Below are 23839 nucleotides of genomic sequence, written 5' to 3'. Positions count from 1 at the left end.
GAATATTACTGATGAATGGATGAGGGGTGGGATTAAATAAGTATTAGTTCTTCCCATTTCTTTTCAGATATGTAAATGTTTTTTAATTTCATGCTTTTGTATTGCATCTGTCTGTGCAATAGTGTAAGATTAACTTTTCATTAATTTTTTACATGTTCAAAATAAAGCTGATGAATCCAATCTTTCTTTTTTTGGCCCAGAGTATATAAGTCTTAACCTTCTCAGGTTTGATGGCATAGTCAGTATTTCTGCTCACCACAAAAAAAAAATCTCCTGGACAAATGCATCAATAACAGAGTAAAAGGCCTTACTTTCTACAAATACCGCTTTAAACAGTTAAATTTGCCATCCATAATCAGCCTTTGCTGCCTTCTAGCAAGGAGTGGAATCATTTAAAAGCTCTGACAAACAAATCAATATATATACATATACATACACATATATACTGAGAACAATAACTACAGGCACAATTAAAGCAATAAGCATTTTTAATTGTTTTCTTTCCCCCCAACAGTAATACCAAATATAAGATCTTTTTTTTTTTACATTCTTTTGAGCCAAACATTTTACAATCAGGTATGAAAACAACCAGGACACAAAGCAAGTTTGAGGTTGCATTGTTAAATTAAGAAACATTTCAAAATGTTCTGCTGGAGCTACGAGGTAAACAAATATTGCCCAAGTTTCCCACTTTAAGAAAAATAAGTACTCATGCAAAAACTCTGAAAATAAATACCTTTAAGGTAAGATTAAAGGAAAATCCACAGATAGTAAAAAAGGCTAAGCTAACTTTAAAGAAGAAAACTTTTAAAGTGACTGCAGTTTTGATTTATATATATTAATAAAAACTGAAGCTCTGAAAATAGCTGTAAAAAGCACTCTGACAGTTTTAACTGCCCACGATTTTGACACCAGCCCTGATACATGATAGGAGCATATTGAGAAGTTGACAGAATTAAATCAGTTTGTCTTTAAAATATGAGCAGACAGACAAGAGTGTCCAAATTAAAATCCGATTAAAATGATCAAACTAAAACAAAAGTCCTGACGATATTGTGCTCCTGTAAACGCCCACTCATGGCATCACTTTAATTACACCCTGAGGTGATGTCTTTTGGTAAAAATGGTATCAAATATAGTTTGGTTTCTAAACTTTCAAGAGACTAAACTTGTAGAAAAATATAATTTCCTCAAAATGCTGCTCACCCTCACAAATATTCAGGAGTCATATTTCAGCTTTTTTCGCCCACTTTGGTTGCTCGGGTCTCCAGCGCGGCTGGGACGCTCCCCGTCTTTGCCTTTTTTGCTGCTGGACCATTCGAGCTTCAGAGGCGTCACGTCCGGTGCGATCACGTCCCCGTCCTGTTGAGGACAGATTACAAGGGACATTTTCCTAATGTGAATTTCCTTCTCTCCAGGCTGAACTGACATTAGAATTGCTGTAGATGTGGAATTCTTAATGTGCAGAGGCAATAAACCAACTTCTTATGGTGTTACCTTCGGCTTGGAGAATCCCTTCTTCCAACACCACTGGACAAACATATTCTTGGCTGCTTTTAGGCTGTTGTCATCAGTCTTCTTGCAGTAGACCCTGATCACCTGCTCAGTAAAGTTCTCTGGAAGAAGTTTAGACACCTGAGGAGAGGAAGAGCAGCACAGAGTTGTTTTTGGGACTAAAAGCTCTTTTGCCTTAGCACAGACCAAGACAGGTCTTCATTCCAGACCTGGTCCTTGCAAATCCCGAAGGCCTTGTTCAGGTCATCTTTGCAGTAGAAACGCACATTTTCGATGGGGTCCTGATCCTTCATGCCGTAGTCCATATTAATCAGCTACAGAAAGGGACATTTTTATATCGATTTAACAATTTTGTGGACCATGGAGCAATAAGTGAATATTCTGGGTTAAATAATACAGAAAAATAAAATGCACTGACATTGACTACAAAGTCGTCTTGTTGCAGATGAACATCGTTGGCACCAATCTCTGGAACAGTTTGAGCCAACTCAGCTTGAAGTTCCTCCTTAGGGGAAAAGAGAGGAAACAGGTGTCACACATTAGATGTGACTGGATCACAAAAGAATCACATCTGTGGTTTTTTTAACCCCAAATTACAGAAATCTATTTTATCTATCAACTAATGTGGGCACAGATGTGTGTGTGTGTGTGTGTGTGTGTGTGTGTGTGTGGAATGGTGCAGGCAGCTGACACAAACACAAACCTCTGACTCTCTAAGGGGTTCTTCTGACTGTGTTTGGCCCAAACACTTGTAGAGGCGTCGGCAAGTGATGTCATGAAGAATCTTCCTTGGTTCGGCCAGTTCCGGGGAAGAAGAGTTCAGTATTTGCTCAAACATTTGATCTGCAGGATAAATCAGGAACAGAGTTGTAAAAAATTAAAAATATGAGGGTTAGAGAGGGTTACTTAAAGCTAATGTTCTGAATAAATTAGTAGAGAGTCACTATGAACCCGCTCAGCACACAGAGGTGCACTTACAAACCTGTTAGCTTGGTGTAGGCTTCCATGTCATCTATGGCTGTGGACAGAGTGAATGTTCTCCCCCCCGATCCTTCAATCTTGATGTGGTCGTCTGCTTTCAGAAAGGCCTCCGTGATCCTGCAGAATCACACCCGACGGTGTTACTTTCAGAACGAGACAGTGGGGCAAAAGGATGCAGACACGGGATCTCCTCACATGGTCTCGATGATGTTGCCCACCGGGTGCTGGTAGGCTCTTTGGTGGAGGCAGTTTCTCATGTGGAACATGTCATACAGGTTGTTCACTTCCTGGAAACATGGATTATAGACTATCAGAACAAGCTTTGCGCCAGAATGGATTGTTACGAAGACTGATACAGGCACCTTGTCTCTAGTGCAGATGTACTTCTCCCCATCCACCTCACACACCCTGGCAAATTTCAGGAAGCGTTGATGGTCAAAAATATTCTGGATGCCCAAGTGGTGGCAGTCCCTGAAGACAGAGTGGAAAAACTATGGAAATAAATGCAAATCTTCCTCAAAAATCAATTTTGATCCAGACCTTGCAAAGTAGTCCCACTTGTCCACGTCGATGCCGTTTTTCTTGTTGGCCACGATCTCGTAGAGGAAGGACTTGTTCTTTTCACGACCTTTATACGACCAATGGGAGGATGACTGAGGACAAAAGGAGATGGAAAAACGCACAGATTATCGTAAAACTGTTCGTGTGGAAGGTAATTTTATAACTTCCTGTTATGCAAGTGACATGTGCACAGACCTACATCAGACCCAGCCAAGCGTGCACTACAAGCTCCTCGCAGTCTGAGCTAAACTGGCCGCCAACTGTCAGCAAAATAAAAGCATCCTTGATATCTGTGGTATGGACGGCAACAGGTACCTGGCTGTTCTGGGATGCTCCATTGCTCAGTGGTCCAGCAATCTGTTCCTTGATGAAGACCAGGTCCTCGGGCGCCAGCCCGTGCTGAATCATCACTGGCTCCAGGTTGTTGGCTTCAACCAGGTGGTCAAACATGTCTAAAGAAGCCTTCTCATGCTGCAGCAGAAACAGACCACGTTAACACAGGAACCCTTTGAAAACGAAACCCCAGTAACAACACAGTAGTCATATAGAAAGAGCTGATCTCAGGTAAAGATGAGTTTTATATGAATCTTGTTTTTTATTGGTGCATCAGCAGAACCTTGATCCTACTAGGGCCACTCGCGAAACAACTCTTATCTCTGCACTTGCCATGTTTATGACTTAATACGCTTTTAATGTTGTACGCATGCAAGACAAGCCTTCATGGTTCTTTTGGTGCGCCCTGTCCTACCTTCCATTTCAGCTGAGGCCGTGCTTTAGGGATGAACATGCGATCAAACATGTGGGAGAATGGACCGTGACCTGGGGGAGAGCAGTTGGATCAGACTGGGTTGGGTTCACGCCGACATCAGTTTTCAAGCGAGCTGTAAGCGAACAGTTTCCCTTTGGCTCACCCAGGTCGTGGCACAGCCCTGCTATCTGCACGCACAGGCAGTCGCTGTCCGAGATGCCAAGTTCTGGCTGCCTCTCTTTCAGAGAACAAACAAGTTGTCCTGCCAGGTGGCACACCCTGCAAAAATAGGCGAGTAAACAGAATATCTTTAATTTGATTGGTAATCGTCGACATGTTGGACTGGCACCCTTGTTTTTTCGTGCCATCAACCTACCCTATGCTGTGTTCAAAGCGGTTGTGGGACGCTCCGGGGAAAACAAAGTAGGTCCCTCCGAGCTGCTTGATGTTTCGCAGTCTCTGGAAGTGGGGGGTGTCGATGATTTTGATGAGAAGAGGGTGCAGCTCGATGTGACCATGGATGGGGTCATTAAAAACCTGGAAGGACACACAATTATTATTATTATTAACCATCAAAAGACGCTCGAGCTTTGTCCACATTCCAAAGCCAGTTGCATATTTTTGGCAAATTCTTATAATCTCTCAACATTGGCTTCAAACGGACAAAATGTGACTGATTTTAGTAAGAATTTAGCTGTTTTAGCAGCTGTTGCTGACCCCCCCACTTCAAATATGTGGGGGAAAACTGATGGATGGGAATTAAAAGAAATTGGCCAGAGGCTGCCCTGCCCAGGACAATCTAACTAGTCCGTCTTCCTTTTTGGGTTGTATTCTCTGCTAAATAGTTTCAGGGTTAGAGGTAAGATGAAAACACAAATGCAGCGAACATTTCTCAGCCTTCTTTCCTATTTTGGCTGAGTTTCTAATCTCCTCGTCCTTGACAGTGGAGGGCTGCAATAAAAACCACTGACCTTATATGTTGTCCGCCACAGCTTCCTCAAACTGTGTCGGACCTTGATGCGGTCACCAAGACACCTAGAGATGATTATAAAAGTGAGTGAAGAAAGGAGGTAAAAGCTGAGGTGATTTCCACCCTGCATCTCTTACACTATGCCAATCTTCTCCAGATCAGCATCCGTGAGAGACCGCAGCTCGACCCCTGTGATCTTGTGTGCTGGGTGACAGTAATCAGAAATCTCAGGTCAGATTAAAAATAGCCCAATATCAGCTTTCATCTACTGAAGACCGACCTCGAAACGCCTCTTGCCACTCTCCGAGACCTTCGCTGGACAGATACTGACACGTTTCGTTGACTCCCCACTCAGAGATGTCCTGCTGCCGGCGGACAACTGACACACTCTTCTCCGGCGTTTTGAAGCCAGCGTTGGAGGTCGAAACCTCGCCGATCGGGCGTTTTCGGTTCTCCATGTTCACTTGGTAAAAGGGACCCTGGGGAAGGTTAATGAAGCTTGAAATGCGCCGCTAAAGATGCTGTTACAGTCGCCGATGGGACAACTGTCGGCGAAAGTAAAACCTGGCGGGGTTTTTATGTCTAAATTTATTGAGTAAAGTTAAACGGAAATGCAATAAATTCCCTGCCATGAGTTTTCAAAACAAAAGGTCACCGACATCTTTCAGAAAATACACGTTTCCTTATAAACACGCCGCTTCACAGTGGTATGTGTTGTGGTCCTAAAAACTAACTTAAATCATCTAAATTTAATATACACACATATATGTATATATAGTACATAGTGCATAATATGCATGCAGTATATATACTATTTTAGCAAAACAGTGGTATATTATCTATTTCCGGTTAGAATACAAACATAACTTGACGATAATCGCTCTCCGCCTTTCGCGTCCAACGTGTTGTGCGCATGCGCAAAAGTCTCCGACCCAAACTGTAATCGCATGTTTCCGTAAACCCAGGAATAGTCACTATGTATGCTAGATAAAAACGCTGTTGTCGATAAACCTTAAGTGATTATACTTTTTCAGGGTATATTTTCTGCCGCTTTTACGTGCCCCTAAAAGCAACAATTTTCCTTAATTAATTTATTCTAAAGTATTCTATTTATTTCTGTAAAATAAAATCTATCAACTTTATAGAATAACATTTCATGTATAACATCAGATGGTATTTATCAAATCTGATTTGATTCATAAGTAGTGCAGACAATTATCACAAAGCAAGACAGGACATAATGTTGACTTCACATTATTATTTCAGCAGGGAGTGACACACCCAGGGAGTGTCTAGAACAGTCAATGACTGGGTCTATCCATGTGGATCTTTTGAAAGCATTCCTCAAACATAACGTTCCTTTTGGGTACTCTGAATTCCTCCCACAGGTCAAAACCGCACATTTGGGGGAGAACGTGAATTGGCGACTCTAAACTGTAAATGTGAGTCTGTCAACATTAACTTTGACCCTTGCGTATCCTCCGACTCTTCTGACCCTCTGCCAGCCGTGTTAAACACATGCCCACATATATTGTCCTGTCCACCAGTCTGTCCCCGCTCTCCAGTTTCTCTTAACCTTAATCCAAAATTCCCAAAAAGGGTATTCTAAAGAATTTGTGGAATTAGTGGCAAACAACCAGTGTGACATAATAAATACATATCTCCCCTTAATCCAACACATCCTTCTAGGAGGCGGATGTCTTTGACATGCAAATGTCTGCTAAGATGATATAAATCATGCAAAAATGGTTGATATAATTAACTGTCCACACATGCACGTTTGGTTGACATGTCTTTGATAATATTATTAATATTACACAGTAATTAATACTGTGCAGTTTGCTACCAAATGACAGTAGAGGACAGATTGTTAGAGAGAGAAATGGGGTACTTCTTGTCAAAGTGACAGGTTGACCTTTCCCTGAACCCGCCCACATCTGTTCCCCTGATTCTCTATCAGCGGGAAGAATCTTCCAGTGAGGGGCCTATGTTGTCGGCTACGATGTCTTCCAATGACTGGGGTGTGTTGAAACTGATCAAACCGAGAATGGTGTGTGTGACTGAAGAAGGCTGTGAAGAAAGAAACAACACAGAACAGAAACCTTCCACAGAACAAACATTTTGTGAAACATTTGTGAAAACTAGAGAAGAGAAAACTATTGGAGAAAGTTAGACTGTTAGAACCCTAACACTGTGGTTCAGAAGAAAAGAGTTGGTGGCCTCAAGTAAGAAATTTAGGGGCCTACGTTGTCTTCCGGTGTCCGAGGTGTGTAACTGAAGAAGCTTAAATCCCGTGGAGACCTGGAGGCCCTCCTGGAGAAAAACATTCTTAACATGAGTTATATCGCCTGAACCTGTTGTTTGGTAGAGTTCCCGTGTAGGGAGGTATCCCCATGGGAGTTACATCACCACCAGTTGGTCCACCGGGGCAATCGTCAATATCAGACTTTTCGGCGCCAATCAACTTTTTTTTTTTTTTTTTTCCTTCTCGCCAAGCATTGTAAAGCGAATATATACATGATCATCTCACAGTCATTAGCTCAGTCCTCCAGAACTTCATCGGAAGCTTCACCGTCTGCGAGCGCGTGTAACAAACAAAGATGGCTGCAAAGATGACTACCGGTAAGCCTCAAATTCTTCCCAAACTTTTTCTCTGTAGTTTTCTAAATAGTTTTAGAAAACTATTAATGAATGAACTATTAATGATTAACTACTATTTACGAATAACTGTGTTTTAGAAGTTACAGTAGAGGTTCACCATATGCCAATTTATCCTGGTAAGCAATCCGTGATCTTTTTAACCTGAAAGTTGTTCTATTTTTATTCTAGATTTTTAAGTGTAATTTTCTGTATCTTTAAAGTCAGCGCCGATGAGTTTGAAGGAATAACCCTCACGCAAACAGACATTGGTATAGTTTCTTTTAAATGATTAACTCAGTTTTTTTTTGGTTTTGTTTTTATGAACAGCTCAATTGTTCATAGATTGCTGAAATATAACTTTTTATGATACATTTTTCAGATCTGTTAGCCAGGGCTGAAAGATTGGTATCCGAAGACAACCAAGAAACTGAAAAAGCAGTAATTTTTTTTTTCCTTTTTCTGTCTTTTGTTTAAGATATGGATGAGGATTTCAATGTTGAATATTTTAATCAAGTACCGAATGCTTTACAAATAGCTGTTGATCAATTAAGTGAAATTCCAATCTCCATTCCAATAAATTTACAATTTACAGAAGCGATAATTGATGCTCCCGAAAGCCCTAACGCAGCAGAGCAAAATGAAAACGTCCTAGAACTTGACACCTTACAACTCATAAATGATGCCCTCGAAAACCTTAATGCAGTTAATGCAGTAGAGTTTGAAAATCATTCTCCTTCATCAGCTCTCCACACGCAAAGTGATCATGTCTTACACGCGGTAACAATCAGATCAGAGACGGATTCAGCAGAGACACAATCGGCTCTTCCTAACCCCCCTCCTGAACAGGATGAGAGGCCAGGAGAAGGGGGGTCAGAGAGCAGACCCTCACCCCTTACACACATGGCCCCTCCTAAACTTTCTCCTCAGCAAGGGGGAGGAGGGCTAGGAGAAAATCCATCCGATCTCTCTCCTGAGCGGGGTGAGAGGTTTTTTAACGATTTTAACACATGGAGAACAAGACGCTCCTTTAACATTCCCACTCGGGGAAATGTGCCTGACATTGCAACATTCTATCGAGATGTAACAGGGGTTATCAGCGAATTGGTGGATGTTGCCAGACGACATAGTAGTCGCAATGATTTAATACAGTTGGAGGTGGTGGGTGAAAACGTACACAATCATGTTACAGTTGCTGTGGATGAACAAGGTGAAAATATTCTACCGGCTTTTAATGGAATGCTAGATCGGATTGTGCAGTCAAACGGTATCATTTCATCGGATGAGAATATAGAATTCATCCTTCACGTGGTGCAGAACCCAGGAGGAGGTGCCAAACGTAAGATGGAGAAAACTCTAGACTGTGAAATCATTGACAAAAAAAGACGTCACTTATTTATCGTAGACAACAGAGACAACCAGCTTTGCTTCGCCATCAGTCTAGCTCACGTTATCTACCCGAAACTTACTGAAAGAGAATGCCTTGATATTGCGAGGAAGTTGCAGCATCAGGCTGGTTTAAATGATGAGACCCCCGTCACTTTCAGTGACATTGGTAAATTTGAAAATATTCTGGGGCGTAAAATTGTTGTGTTTTACAGAACATGCCACAGTAAACCCCTCTCACATTATGAGACAAAATTCTCTGATCGTTCCAATCAGTTGTTTCTCTTTTTACTACAAAATCACTATTATGGGATAAAAAATCTCAAAGCCTTCCTGGGGTCGTCAGTCTGTAATTATTGTTACAAGACTTTTAAGCACCCCTATACCCACTTTTGTAAAGGTTACTGCGCAGTGTGCAACGATCCTGCCTGCCCCACAGAAGGGTTCAACACAGTGGTTTGCTCTGACTGTAACAGAACGTGTCGCTCACCCTCTTGTTTCACCAGACACAAATTGGTCGGTTCAAGCAGAAAGTCCAGCCTCTGCGACCGAATCAAAAAATGCGCACGATGCGAACTATACTACAGTGTCAATTTGTCGTTAGACGATGCAAAGCATCGCTGTGCGGTGAAAAAATGTAAAATCTGTGGTGAAAAACTGCAGAGCGACTCTAAAGTCGATCATAGTTGTTACATTCCTACCCTCCAACCAGACATCTCACATCCTGATTTGGTTTTTTATGATTTTGAAACATTTGTGGGTCAAAATGGAGAGCATGTTCCTTTTTTAGTGCATACAAAAACATCCAAAGGTGAAGAGAAGGCGTTTTATGGTCTTGACTGTGCTAAAATGTTTATTTTGCATTTCAGGAAGCCACGATACAAACAGAACATCTTTATAGCCCATAATGCCAAGGGGTTTGACAGTTATCTGGTGTTAAAAGGTATGTTGGAACTGGATGTGACGCCACAACAGATTCTGATGAACGGGAGTAAAATCCTCAGTTTTGAGGAATCCCATTATGGTCTCAAATTCATAGATTCCCTGTCATTTCTCCCCATGCGTCTCAGCGCTATGCCCAAAGCCTTAGGATTCACTGACAAGACCAAGGGGTATTTCCCACACAAATTTAGCTCAGAAATTCACCTCAATTACATGGGGCCCTATCCCGTTCCATCCGACTACGGCGTAGATCGCATGACGGTGCGCGAACGGGAAGAATTTGACCCGTGGTACAACGAGGTCAGCCGAGGTACCTTTGACTTCAAAAAGGAGGCCTCGCTGTACTGCAAAAATGATGTTGACATTCTCACCCAGGGCAGTCTTAAATTTAGAGATCAGTTCCTAGGTGAGACGGGGGTAGACCCTTTTGGTTCTATCACCATAGCCGGAGCCTGTATGAAGGTGTTTCGCACCAATTATCTGACTCCTAACACTCTGGCTATCCCCTGCCCTCACAACTATTTGAATCAGAGCAAAAGATTCTCTAGCGCATCGGTTCAATGGTTAGAATGGTTGATGCACAAAGAAAAAATCTTTATACAGCATGCTCTAAACATGGGTGAAAAACAGATTGGTGCATTTTTCGTAGACGGATATGCTGAGATTGACGGTGTAAAACATGTCTGGGAATTTCATGGATGTTTTTACCACGGCTGTCCCAGTTGCTTTGATCCCACAGTACAGTGCGATATGAGAGGCGTCACCTTTGGTGAACTGCACTACAAAAGTGAGAAGAGGGTGAGTGAGCTACAGACCACACATGGGGTTCGTGTTGTAGTCATGAGAGAACACACGTGGAACCAGATGAAAACAACATGCACGGAGGTTAAAGAATTTCTCCGTTGCTTTAACGCTCCTGAGCCTCTCAACCCCCGAAAAGCACTTTTCGGAGGTAGAACGAGCGCTTTAAAACTGCGACACACGGCAGCGCCCGATGAAACCATCCACTATGTTGATGTCACCTCACTGTACCCGTTTGTCAACAGTACTTGCTCTTACCCCTTTGGTCACCCCGTGATCATCTACAAAGATTTCGAGGACCCACGCAGCTACTACGGCTTCATCAGAGCCACTGTGTATCCTCCTTGAGGTCTTTTATTCCCCGTGTTACCGCACAAAAGTGAGGGAGGTAAATTACTCTTTACACTGTGTCGCACCTGTGCCGAAACTAACAATGAGGGTGGCCCCTGCGAACACGACGATGAGGGCAGAGCTCTGACGGGGGTCTGGGTCACCGTTGAATTCATCAAAGCTCTGGAGGTGGGGTACAGGGTGGGTAAAATTACAGAGGTCTGGCACTTTGACAAGAGCAGCGACACTGTGTTTACCGACTACATACACACCTTTTTGAAAGGAAAGCAGGAAGCCTCGGGTTACCCCGCTGAGGCGACGGACTGAGAGAGCAGGGAAAAATACATCAGGGACTATCAGGAGCATCAGGGCATTCTTTTAGATGCTGGCAAAATCGAGACCAATCCTGTGAAAAGACAGGTTGCTAAATTGTGTCTCAACAGTTTGTGGGGAAAGTTTGCACAGAGAGATAATTTGTTTAAAACCACCATTGTCTCAGATCCTAAAGAATTCTTTAGTTACATGTTTTCAGGTAAATACAAAGTCGAATACTTTTCCGTTCTCCACAGCAACAGAGCTCTCATCAGGTGGAAATACACCGACAGGTACGTTCAACCCCCAGGTAAACAGAGTAATGTTTTTATTGCAGCATTCACCACGGCACACGCACGACTGAAGCTGTACAGTTATCTGGAAAAACTACAAGACAGAGTGTTTTACATCGACACAGATAGTTTAATCTATCTGGTCAAAGAGGGTGAGAAACCTCTAGAGCTGGGTAACTATTTAGGTGACCTGACGGATGAACTGGATGGTGACAGCATTCAAGAGTTTGCAGCGGCGGGTCCCAAGAGTTACGCGTACCAAACACGAAATAAAAAGAAAGTCGTCATGCGTGTGAAAGGTATCACTCAGACCCGGGAATGTTGTGAGCGTGTGAGCTTTGACAGTGTCAGAGAGCTGGTGGAGGGTTACCTGAGTAATAAACAAGAGGGAAACACGATCGAGATCCGTCAACACAGCATCAGACGTGATAAAAAGGGTTTTGCATTGAGAAATGTGTCATTTGATAAAAAATTTAGGGTGGTGTATGACAAAAGACGACTCTTTGCTGACGGAACAACTCTGCCTTTCGGGTATTAGAAATGCAGGAAATTGAATTTGATCCTAGGTTTATCTTTCCTTTTTCTTGTTTAATCGTGGGTCCGAGCGGGTGTGGAAAGACCTATTTTGTAAAAAATGTATTGGAAAACTGTGACCGTGTAATAAATGTTGTACCTGACAATATCGTGTGGATTTATACCTCTTTTCAACCTATGTACACTGAACTGCAAAAGATGATTAAAAACATTAAATTTGTCAAAGGTCTGCCTGATACTTTTGAAGATGAAACACTGTTTCCTCCTGATCAAAAGCATTTGATTATTTTGGACGATGTTATTTTTCAAGCCTCTGACCATCCTGAAGTGGTAAAGATTTTTACACAGTATCGCCACCACAGAAACATGAGTGTTATGATGTTGACTCAAAACGTGTTTCACCAGGGTAAACACAGTCGCACCATCAGTTTGAACAGCAATTATTTGGTCATGTTTAAAAATCCACGGGATAAACTACAAATGAATATATTGGCTCATCAGATTTTTTCATCACAAAAGACATTTTTCTTGGAGAGTTTTGAAGACGCCACAAAAGACCCTCACGGGTATTTAATAGTGGATCTCACCCCCGTCTGCCCAGATCCGTACAGACTGAGGACGGGTGTACTTCCTCACCAGCAAGCGGCCGTTTACATCCCCAGAGCGTCGACGTAGATCATCATGTCAGCGCGTATAAAAAGAAACGCACCCCTGCTGAAGGCCCTGTACCGTGCCACACCCAAGAAACGTAGAGACATTCTTATTCACAGCTCCCCGGATTTTATCCAGACACTGTGTGAGATTTCTTTAAATCTTCTAAAAGGAAACGTCCCCCTGACTCCTTCTCAATTTAAAAAACTGAAGAGACAGAAAAAAATTATCAAACTGTTGGCTGATAAAAGAACCAGTTTAAAGAGGAAGCAACAGGTTCTAAAGAAGCAGACGGGCGGATTTCTTTTACCTCTCCTCTCAGCAGTGGTACCTTTGATCGGGAACCTCGTCGGAGGATTGATACGAAAATGACTTTGAAAAAGGCCCAAAAAATGTTTCTCGTCACCCCTCATCAACTCAACCGCCTGACGCGACCCTCCCAGTCCATCAGAGATGTCGCGGAGGACGATTTGGATGCTAGGATGAGAGCCATCTTAAACGAGCAGGGGCTGAGCTCTCATGAAAAAATTAAAAAATATAACGCGTTACTGCAAAGATATCTGACCTTTGTGAAGCAGGATCAGACAGAGAATCTGACAAAGACAGAGGCAGAGGCAGATTCTGGGACGGACGTACGGACGTCCGATAGCATCATCGACGACGTGTTGCAGAGCCTCCCACCGCGAGATCGCAAGAACGCCGAATACGTCTTAAAGAAATTATCCGACCGTCACGATGTTTGGAATACAAAAGGGGAATTTGTGTACCGGGGCAACGTTGTAAAAGGGTCTCACATGATCGATCTATTCAAACGACTCTTGTTTCCTTTTAAAAAGAAAAAATCAGAGGGTTCTGAACCTCCCGGATGGACACATTTTTTAAATACTCTCTCAGAATTAAACATCCCTTTGTCTTCTATAAGTAACCCAAAAGCGCGTAATCAATACCGACTCCTCAAGATGGATGCGATCGGATCTCAAGACTCTGAAACACCTGCGGATCTACCGTCAAAAACTAGAAGACGAACAAATGACCCCCCGCGTTGGATTAACATTTCATCGTGAATAAATGTAATACACAAAGTTTTGTCTTTTACCAATAAAGCGTTTATTAAACATTTTTTCGAGCGTTCATTCAAAAACTTTAAAACTTTAAAAATCTTTAAAACATTGCAAAAAACAACACCCCTGCTTGGAGGGACCATTGATTTTATTTCTAATACAGCGCTGATATTTCCTCACATAGTCGTACACCATGAAGTCATTCTTTATTACATCATCATTGTACAAAGACAGTACTTGATCAAAAGATAGCCCGCACGCGCGGTGACAGAGGTAATAGATGCAATGTTGTCCGCAGACCGTCGACATGTGGTGCTGCAACTGAACGTCGTGGTACTCAATGTTTTTAGAACGTTTTTCCAGAAACTGTAAGATGCTCGGAGGGTAGTGATCAAAGTCCGGCGGAAATCCATAAGAATCAAAAAAGGTGGCTATGCCACCATTTTCCAGCGTCAAAGCTAACCAGTGCTCCCCCGGCATGTGAGCCGGATGTGTGTTGACGATAAAGTAGGCCGGGGTTCTAAAAGAGGGATTCAGCATGGGCAGTTGATCGGACGCCCACACCCCGCAAAACACATCTCCCAGCAGGCTATGCAGAAGGTTCTCTAGTTGAACGTTGTCCATCTTTTAATAATAGTCCACCAGCACCTGCCTCTTGGCGTTGATCTCCAGAATAGAATCGTAACAGGCGTAGACGATAAGGGTCGCGGTGTGCTGCAGGGGTGTTCTAAATCTCAACTCCAGCCTGAGGTTTCCGTTTGAGACGGTAGACAGTGCGTCGTTGTCATCGCTCGGATTGAGATTAAACACAAACAGAGAGTAGCCGTCATTAAAGTCATCACGGCTGATACTCAGGGGTAAATCTTTGAGATGTCTCCCGGTAGCCAGGAACATGTTGTAGAATTCTCTGACGGACACCCCGTTGTTAAAATCGGGTTGGAAAGCTTTAGCCGGAACTTGCCGGCCGTCCTGACAGAGAGCCAGGTATTCGATGTCATAGTGTCTGAAATTAAAAGGCGACAGGTCTCGTCTTCCTGTGAAAGCCTCGTGGTGTACCATACCCAGAACCACGTACTTTGGTATGCTACCCAGAAACAGATTCTCCTGGTTGCAAACCCTAGAGTTTGCCGGAATAGAGTAAGTTTTCACATTAACGCGTGAAAGGGGGTAGAGAGCGTTGCCCTTCATTAAGGCGGCGGCGTGACCTAACCTGACTGCAGGGGACACGGCTACTTTTTTAACAAATAGGGAAGCCCCCAGTACTTTTAGGCTAAAAGCAGAGTCACGCGCCCCCATGAGGCAGAAAGCATCGTTGGCTCGCATCAGTTTAATTCTCAAATCGACAGAGTTGAGCAATAGTCTCTCGCAGAAAAAGATGTCCCCGTGGAGAGGACCGAGCAGGTGTACTTCTCTGGAACGGGCTGTGGACGCGGCTCTCCTCGTTAACCCTTTATTTGGACCGTTCACGAGCACGATAGAGTCCACTGACCCGGCGGTATCTTTGTAAAAAAGACCCCCGGTAAACTGACTGGAGAGCGTGTCCGGTGAAAAGTTGAGCAGGGTCTCAATCATGCAGCGATAGGGGTGGGTAGCGCTCGACTGAGAGATGAGTCGATCCCCCAGGGTCACGTCGCATTGACTGAAAATTGTATTTAGAGGATAATTGATAAGACCCACCGCTGCGTCATTAGCTAGGTTCGATCCGTTAGCGTTGGTGATTTTTACACGGAGATGCAACAGAGTGTCGTTCAGATCCAGATACCGGTCCCCGTCTCCGGGGATGAAAAACTCAATGGGTCCCCCGTCGGTGATGGCTGACAGGGGAGAAATTTCCGTGTAGGTTTTTTCATCGATAGACAGCTGCGTCATAGGTGCTGAAAATAAATCCAATTCGGCCAGAGTACACTCTGGAGATTTCTGATGTACTAGAGCCATTTTCTTTTTTCTCAAAGAAAAGATATTCTTAAAAAATATCAGAGCTCCGGACGGACTTCTTCTTCACACGACGGCCTTTTGCAACTGATTTCTTCCTTTTACCGAACGGCTGTTTATTAAAGCTCGAGGGGATGCGTTCTCCGGGGGGTCGTCTTCTCTTCCTACGCGACAACACCATAATGCCCCCGGATCCTTCTTGCTTCATCTCTTGATCATCTTCTTGATCACCGGCGAACCGTTCCATCATGTGTTTGACGGCGTTGGAGGCGATGTTACTCGCAGCGGCTTTAAGATGAGGTTTAGCTATTTCGAAACCTTTCTTGGCCAAAGGGCTGACGAAACGAAATAATTTAGAAAACAAAGATCCTATCCCCCGACCGTACATGACCGGTGCACCGTAAAACCCCGGCAAATTCCCCCCTACTTGACTCTCATAATATTGTACAAATCGGTGAGGATCTTCTCTCAAACCTACCCGAGCCATTTTCTTTTTCTCTATTTTTCTCTTAGCCTTGAACACTTTGTGTGTGGATAGCTGATCAGCCTCCTGAAAATGAATGATGAGGACGCGGGCGATTGGAATATATATAACCCTGGGGTTCAAGTTCTAGGTCTAAAGTGGAGAGTCGCGATAGTCTTGCCGTATGAAAATTTTACCGGTTTGTTTTGATCCGTATTTATCTCCACCTGAATGTTTTCAATGTGGTTTTTGGACACCGGTAAATAGTAAGCAGGATTGAAATACTGTGTGACGATTTCACCGAACGTTCCTTTTACATCAATCGTTCTCAAAAGTGGCGCATAAACGTCGCCGACCATCTGCGGTGCAACTACGTCGCTGTAACAATACATGTGATAAAACCCAGCTCGTAAATCGCAGGGATAGTACGCATACCTTTGGTCAAACGTAAACCATTCCCCTGATTTCATACCCATCAAATATGCCAGGGGTCCTTCGAAGAGTACGTGGGTTTTACCTCCCGATTGGAAATCAAATCTTTTTAGAAGATTGTCATAGACGAGGTAAATATCAGACTTTATTCTTCTAAATTGTCCGTCCATCTCGAATCTAAAGGCTGAGATGCCGTTGAAATATGATTCTCTCATCTCTTGACGATGCACCTCGCTCTCCGTGGCCGGTTCTTGAGGTTTTTCCCTCCAGTAAAAGTAGGCATCCTCCTGATAAAGGTGATAAAAGGTGTGCGGGTATGAAATCTGCGTTAAAGCTACTTCCCAGCTTCCCTCTAAATCGATATGTTGAGGAAAATCCACGCGGTAACTGGAACTCGTGTTTTCTTTAAAAACATCGACGCTGGCGTTGGAGGGTAGGGTAATAAAAAAACCCTCGTCCTTCGGACCGTACATGATGAAATGATATCCGTTGCGATCGCGAGTTGATTTTTATACGTTCTTTAAATCTGCGGCTTTGATCCAGCTGTTGAATTTCTCCGGCCAGTTTTTCCAACTTACAAAGACTTGCTTTTCACCCCTGACGACGCGATGCTTCAGAATCTTTTCTACGTGGAAAAGTCTGTCTTCCCCCATCGTTACCTTTTGTAGCTCTGGCTCATAAAATGACCCTTGGATGGGTTCTCCATCGTAATCTTTTAACTTGTACACTGGAGGGTCGCGAGGGATGCGTTCAGATACCGTAAACACCTCGTTCGTAAAACTCTGTTCATATTTTTTATCAAACACTCCTCTCAGTTTTGAAATTCTAACTAGGTCCCCCTTCTTGAAATTCATCTTGGTTTCAACCTTCCGTCGGTTTTCAGATTTACCGTACAAGTTTTGAAACACTTTAAAAGTGTTCTCCGAGGTTACCTCAGCGGGTTTCATCTTGATACTGCTGTGATAACTGTGATTATAGCTTTTCACCAAGTCTTGTAAGACGTCGGTGTATCGCAGAGTGTTGTTTGCTGTAAAATATCTCCACATTCTACCTTTTAATGTACGATTAAATCTTTCAATCACAGAGGCCTTAAGGTGGCTGGCGGTGGAAAAATGAACGATATTGTGTTTTCTCATCAAAGCTTCAAAACTCTTGTTAAAAAATTCTTTCCCCGCATCAGTTTGTATTTTTTCAGGCGTCTGACTTGACTCAAAAATGGATTCAAACGCCTTTACCACCTCAGCCGCTGATTTTCTCTTCAGAGCCCTGACGTAAGCTTTTTTGGAAAATATGTCTATGACCGTTAATAAATAATTATATCCGTCATTATGCTCCGACAGGGCTTGCATATCGCACAGGTCCGCTTGAAATTGGTTTAAAGGGCGGGGGGCGAAAACCCTGTTTCTTGGAAAATGTATCCTGGCCGGTTTGTGTAGAGTGTAAGCGTCCTGTCCCTGTAGAAATGTTTTAACATTTTCTCGAGGAACCGTCTTTCCCATTTCTTCTTGCACCCCCTTATGGAGCCGCTCTACACCACCGAGGCTACCGGGATGCGCGGGATCATAGTACACTTTTTCCATGAAGCGTGTCTCAGACATGTTGAAAACAAAATGAGAAGGGATGCTCGTTTGAGAGGTATTTATTTTTTTATTAGGTGTTAAGAAATCTTTAGCATACACATTTTGTGAGTAAATACATTTGTAATGTGAAAGTACAGATAGTCAAAAACTAGTCTAAGACCAATGCGTTATCATCAATAGAGTTTGAGTTAAGACTTTATGATCTAGACTGAGGCAGATATCATCGTGAAATTTTCCAAGTTCTTCCAAGATGCTTACAGAATGGTTGTTTTGCACAAGTCTGCTGGTCACATCAATGAGCAAAGCATAAAAGGCTATCATATGACATGGTTTTACAACATCGTTGGACAGTTCTTTAAAAATTACTTTAAAACAATCCAGATTTGCTCATAAGCATCGTGTCATTTACCATCTCTTCCCAAAGTGCGGGTCCTGCACACGTTCTGGTTTTTTCCAGCAAGATGTTTTTGTTTGAAGCCGTTTTGTTCTCAATAGCCTGGTACAAGATGTTTATTATCTGACCCTTGATCAATTGGATCTTGACACCTTCTACATCGTTTACAACTTTTCCCCAGAAGCTCCCCATTTTATATCTGAAAATGGTGTTTTCAGATATAAGTGTTTTCAGTCCAGTACTGAGTCACCGTGTCCAGATGTTCCTGTTTAATCTCGCTGTCGTTGTCGGCGATACTCTCGTACATTTGTTGGATGGGAGTGTAGATTAATTCGCTGGATTTCAGCTCGAGCAAAAGGGTCTCTGCGGCGATCTTGACTTTCACGTAGTCAGCGTTGACACCGCACGCTTTCAGGAAATTTTGAATAGCAGGAATGAACTTGGGTGTGTAGAGTCTTTTCATCAACATGTAAAAGTTGTTGCGGTAGAAACCCGGTTCGATCACATCCAAACACTGGTGTTGGCGCTGGCTGGGGTGGTCGATCCGACATCCGTTGCAAACCTCACCCTTGTACAGGTCCAGGACGACGCTAAGTAGATGAAGAACGCCTTTTTTTACCAGACCAAAGAATTCAGATGCCCAGCCGTCAAGCTGGTCAGCACCGTTACATACAGCCCCGGGGAGATCCGATGCGTCGTCGGGCAAAGGCGGATCAGGGGTTGTTGAGCGTGAAAGACTCTCCACACCGCTCACAGAGATTGGAGAACCTGGACATGAAGAAGCCGGAGACGGCGCAGGATCTCTGCCTTGGAGAAGAGACTCGGACAGCTCTGGAAGTGATGCCGAGTCTCTGACGGGTGGTGTCAGTGAGGGTGAGTGAGGACTGGACACCCCAGGATCCGATGCCGAGCGTCCGAGGGGTGGGGTTGGTGGAGGGCTTAGCCAAGGAGTGAGAGACTCGTTAGAATCCGTGGGATCCAAGCGTTGGATGAGTGAGTCAAAGTCCAGCCTGCGAGGCCGAAGCCGACGTTGACGGCATTCCGCTTGTGTCTCATCCTCATCCCACAGATAGGAATTGCTCGGATTGTCAGATCCGCTCTTGACGCTTCTGTTGGTAGACATGCTCTCCTTAGTGTTTCACTCCGGTAGTGGGTAACGTATGGTTCAGACGAACGTCTTTTATACATTTGAGATATGGGTGTGGGCTTACACGAGGGAGGACTCTTTTTTTCGTCACCACAGTGTTGTTCCAAAGACGACAATGGTGAAAAAATTTTGTGATTTTATCATCCATTTCATGCATCTTTTCGATCCATGCTGCAAGAGGTAGAGTCAACACGTTGCTGAAAACCCCACAGTCTGAGTTAAAAAGATCCAAGACAAAATACTGTCTCGGTTTCCCTGACATCTCTTCCATCTGCATCTTGTAGCTAGCACGATAGAACCATCTTCCCGTACCCGAGGTTTTCGTCAACCAAATGCTCACAAATGTTTGTTCTGTGGAAGGTTTCTGTTCTGTGTTGTTTCTTTCTTCACAGCCTTCTTCAGTCACACACACCATTCTCGGTTTGATCAGTTTCAACACACCCCAGTCATTGGAAGACATCGTAGCCGACAACATAGGCCCCTCAGTGGAAGATTCTTCACGCTGATAGAGAATCAACTCCCCCGTCTTGTAACGGAACACATACCCAAAACTCCCTGTTTGACTATAAGGCTCCAAAGACCATTCTTGCTGCAAAGGCTCAGAAGGTGACGCCTGAGAACGCTGTACAAACACCGTGGATTTTTCAACTACTTTTCCACCCAATTCTCTTATAACGGTCACAGCCGTCTCACCAATCACGGATGTAGAACTACTCATGTTGTCCACAGATGGCTATGCCAGGACTATGGCAAAACTGTTTTGTAACTGTTTTGTAACTGCTGCCCTTCCTTTTTAAAAAAAGGCGGGAGGGAGAATGGCGGGAGGCGGGAAAGGGAGGTGGGGGGGTGGGGGGTGGGGGGGACAGATGTGGGCGGGTTCAGGGAAAGGTCAACCTGTCACTTTGACAAGAAGTACCCCATTTCTTCTCTCTATTGTTGCTTTCTTATATTGAATAAATTATGTTTAACCATTTTAAGCTTATAAGCTCATAGTGCGCGGTGAACAATAACAGATATTAAGAGATCAAGAGATTATTGATTGAAGAAAGGTTGAGATACATTAATGATGGCCTCATGTTTTGATAAAAGACATTCAGAAAAGGTAATTTAAAATCAGAGGGGGGGTTGGAATTCAGTTAAAATGTGTTTTTGGTTTTTCTTTGGTCAACATTCTTACTAATTTGATCTCTGTTTATGTCTGTTTTCTGTCTGCTATCATTCCTTCCCTCCCAGTTTGTACTTAGGCTCGGCTTGCTGCCAAACACACGTAAGCAGTTTAAAATTTCCAGCCACAACCAGGCAGACACCAAACACACACTTTCCTGTGCTGCTCTCTTCAACCCGCTGCATCTTTAACCCTGTCGCCAATTGTTTGTTTCAGTTTATCATCACTCTCAGTTCAAAATTAATTCAATTCTATCAGAGTTACTGTTTCTAACTTTGATCCAACACTTTCAATTACTCTCTGTAAAACAGAGATTTTTTTTTAATAATAAAAGGAATAACAGAGCAACGCAGAAAAGGAAGAGAGAAATACATCACAAAAGCTTTATTAAGATAACAAAAACTACATTATCTATTGAAAGGCCTGGGCTAATAATAAAGTTTTAAGACCTGATTTAAAAGAATTGAGAGTGAAAGCAGTCCTTGGCATTTGAGCTCAGGCAAGAAGTTTGTTTTGCAAGTGAGGAGCATTGTAACAAAAAGCAGCTTCACATTGTTTTTTATGACTCAGAAATTAAACAGGACTAAACCTCTTCCTGTGGGCCTGAGGGAGCTGGATGTTTCCATCCTGTACACCTAACTCACATTTAACTATTAATGTGATCTACAGTGGCACCTCGTGGTTATATGTGCTACTTCAGGCAGTGGTTTCAAATCTGTAATTTCATTAAAACCGGCAAGTTAATTCGTTATTTAATAACACTTTGAAAATAAAAAAGGTGTCCATGGATGCATGCATGCAACATATTCTATTTCCAAGAATAATTTAGGTCTGATTATTTTTTTCCCAAGTCATTTTGATATTAAAGATTTCACTAAACTGGAAACTGAATTTGTCATTTTATGAAAAAGAAAAAAAATCGGGTTCTTCCATATAAATGACGCCATTGTGCTCATGCTACAGCCAAGTTTCTGTCTGTAGAAGCTGTCTCAGAATTGGGAGTAGGTGGAGATGAGACCGGCGGAACATGTGCAGATGTGGTCTGCGGATAGTTGAGCTCTGTTTTTGAGCATGTTGTCCGAGACACCTCGTCCAGTTCAGAACACTTGCCTGTACGTATATGGAAAAAGTGGAATCCAAGGCACTGACCTCTTTCTCTTGAACGACCCTCAGCCACTGCTTTAGGTATGTGGAGGGCACTTGGGTTAAAATAAGCAGAAGTCTTTACTGACCACACCAACCATAACGTCAAATTCACTCGGAACTCAGAAGATGTCATGGACAAAGTTTCGGTCTTCCTGGACTGTGCAGTAAACAATAAAGCTGACAGAAGCCTGAACATTGAAGTGTTCAAAAAGAGCAAGGAGCAGTATCTTTTGACCCCCGTGACACTCTACAACACAAGCTATATGTTATACAACTCCTGAACCCCCGGACACAGATGGTACCTTCGATGGTTGAGTGGAAGGAGAAGGAAAAGTACATCAGGGAATCTTTGAAAATGTGTGGTTATCCTGGTTGGGCCTTTCTAAAATCCACAAAGAACAAAAAAAAACTAGAGAGATAAACAGAGATACAGCACTACATAGCAGGTACATCAGAAAATCTCAACATCCCCTTTTATCTTAAACCTGGAAACACAGAGACTGGTCCACCTTGAGGACAAAACTTCCAGGCATAAACAGCATAACGGGATTTTGACTGTTTCGCTTCGCGCTTCATTGCTTCAAAATGTTTTGAAGCCTTTCATTGGCTCATGACGTTTCAATACATTCTGATCCAATGACAGCTGGACAGGTGTGACAGATTTGAATGATTTGATGGCATACCAGCTATATAAGATGCATTATGTTTCAAAATTGTTGAGTTGTGAGGAGATAGAGATTTGGAGAGTGAGTATTTGGGCAAGTTTCATGGCGAGCACCACCAATAAGCAACATTCTAGAGTTTGTGAGGACAAATAACTTTTCTGCTTCTGTGAATAATCATTCCACATCAAACGTATGACAAACCATTATCTTTAAAAGGTCTTTAAAGTGTTCAACAAACCCTTAACCAACACTGAACCCTTAATATAATTTGCATTTATTCTTTGGGTTAATCCTTAATGTGTTTTAGAGTAAGGGGGAGAGTATCTACTATGTTTTATTGTAATGACAATATAATCATTTTGTATGAATGAACAAAACACCTGGATGACCACACAATGAGCTTGTATTGGTGTCATGGGATTGAAACAGTGCCAGTGCTTCAGTCGTGCTCTTTAGAGGTTGCTATGGCTTCAGTTGTCCACCAGATGCCACCATCACTGAAGTCTTGAAGCTTTGAATCTTGTTGACACAATTGTTAAAAAAGCCTCAGTGCTTCGTGAGGCTTCATGAGGCCTCACTTGCCCACCACTAGCCAAGACTCACCAACATGCGACAAAAGAACCCGAACAAACACCCTCCACACGACGAAGGAAGACGAACAAACACCCTGGCACTGACAGGCAGGCACCTGCTTAAATAGGCGGCAGATGTAAATTGCCCACAGGTGCGCCTGCCTGCAGTGCAAGCTGCCACCAATTGTGCTCCACACCACCCCCTGCAGGACAAAGCCAGACACAACCCCGAACCCCAACAGTTTGTGCTGTGGTGAGCTGGTTAATTATAAATAAACACAAGTATGGATATTTAAGCAGTACTTACTCTCTTAAAAAAAACAAAACCTTTTGCTCGAAAGATTAAGATTACACCAGTTAGATTATTTCCTGTTGCTGAGATTCCACTGGAAAAACCAGCATCAGCCTTTGCACCTCAGCAGGATTGGACAAGAAGAATGAGGGAAAGGGCTTCATGAAAATTAAAATTTGTGCGTAAAGCGAGTGAGCACCTGTGTTGGAAAAAAAAACAACACCTTCATTTTTTATTTTTTTTTTCAACCTGCCTGTTCAGCCGTGTAAGGTAGCATCAGGAAAAACAAGTGAGGTTTTCAAGTTAGACGTCCTTCTGTAATGTCAGTG

General features: G+C 43.1%; 1 protein-coding gene across 1 annotated transcript; it reads right to left on the bottom strand.

The window, feature by feature from the left end:
* Positions 1–470: 470 nt before the first annotated feature.
* On the bottom strand, positions 471–5368 carry LOC101070722 (deoxynucleoside triphosphate triphosphohydrolase SAMHD1-like). Its single transcript, XM_029833128.1, has 16 exons — positions 5056–5368; positions 4913–4979; positions 4777–4840; positions 4182–4342; positions 3969–4084; positions 3806–3876; positions 3373–3528; positions 3037–3149; positions 2859–2967; positions 2692–2783; positions 2498–2613; positions 2219–2358; positions 1934–2020; positions 1725–1829; positions 1498–1635; positions 471–1362 (listed from the first exon to the last, which is right to left on the bottom strand). The coding sequence occupies exons 1-16, from the start codon at positions 5231–5233 to the stop codon at positions 1219–1221; spliced, it is 1857 nt and encodes a 618-aa protein (XP_029688988.1). The 5' UTR covers positions 5234–5368; the 3' UTR covers positions 471–1218.
* Positions 5369–23839: the final 18471 nt, after the last annotated feature.

This window comes from Takifugu rubripes, chromosome 3 (genome assembly GCF_901000725.2).
Source record: "Takifugu rubripes chromosome 3, fTakRub1.2, whole genome shotgun sequence".
NCBI classification, from domain to species: Eukaryota; Metazoa; Chordata; class Actinopteri; order Tetraodontiformes; family Tetraodontidae; genus Takifugu; species Takifugu rubripes.
The sequence above is the reverse complement of the archived record's forward strand: the minus strand, read 5'-3'. Positions and strand labels throughout refer to the sequence as shown.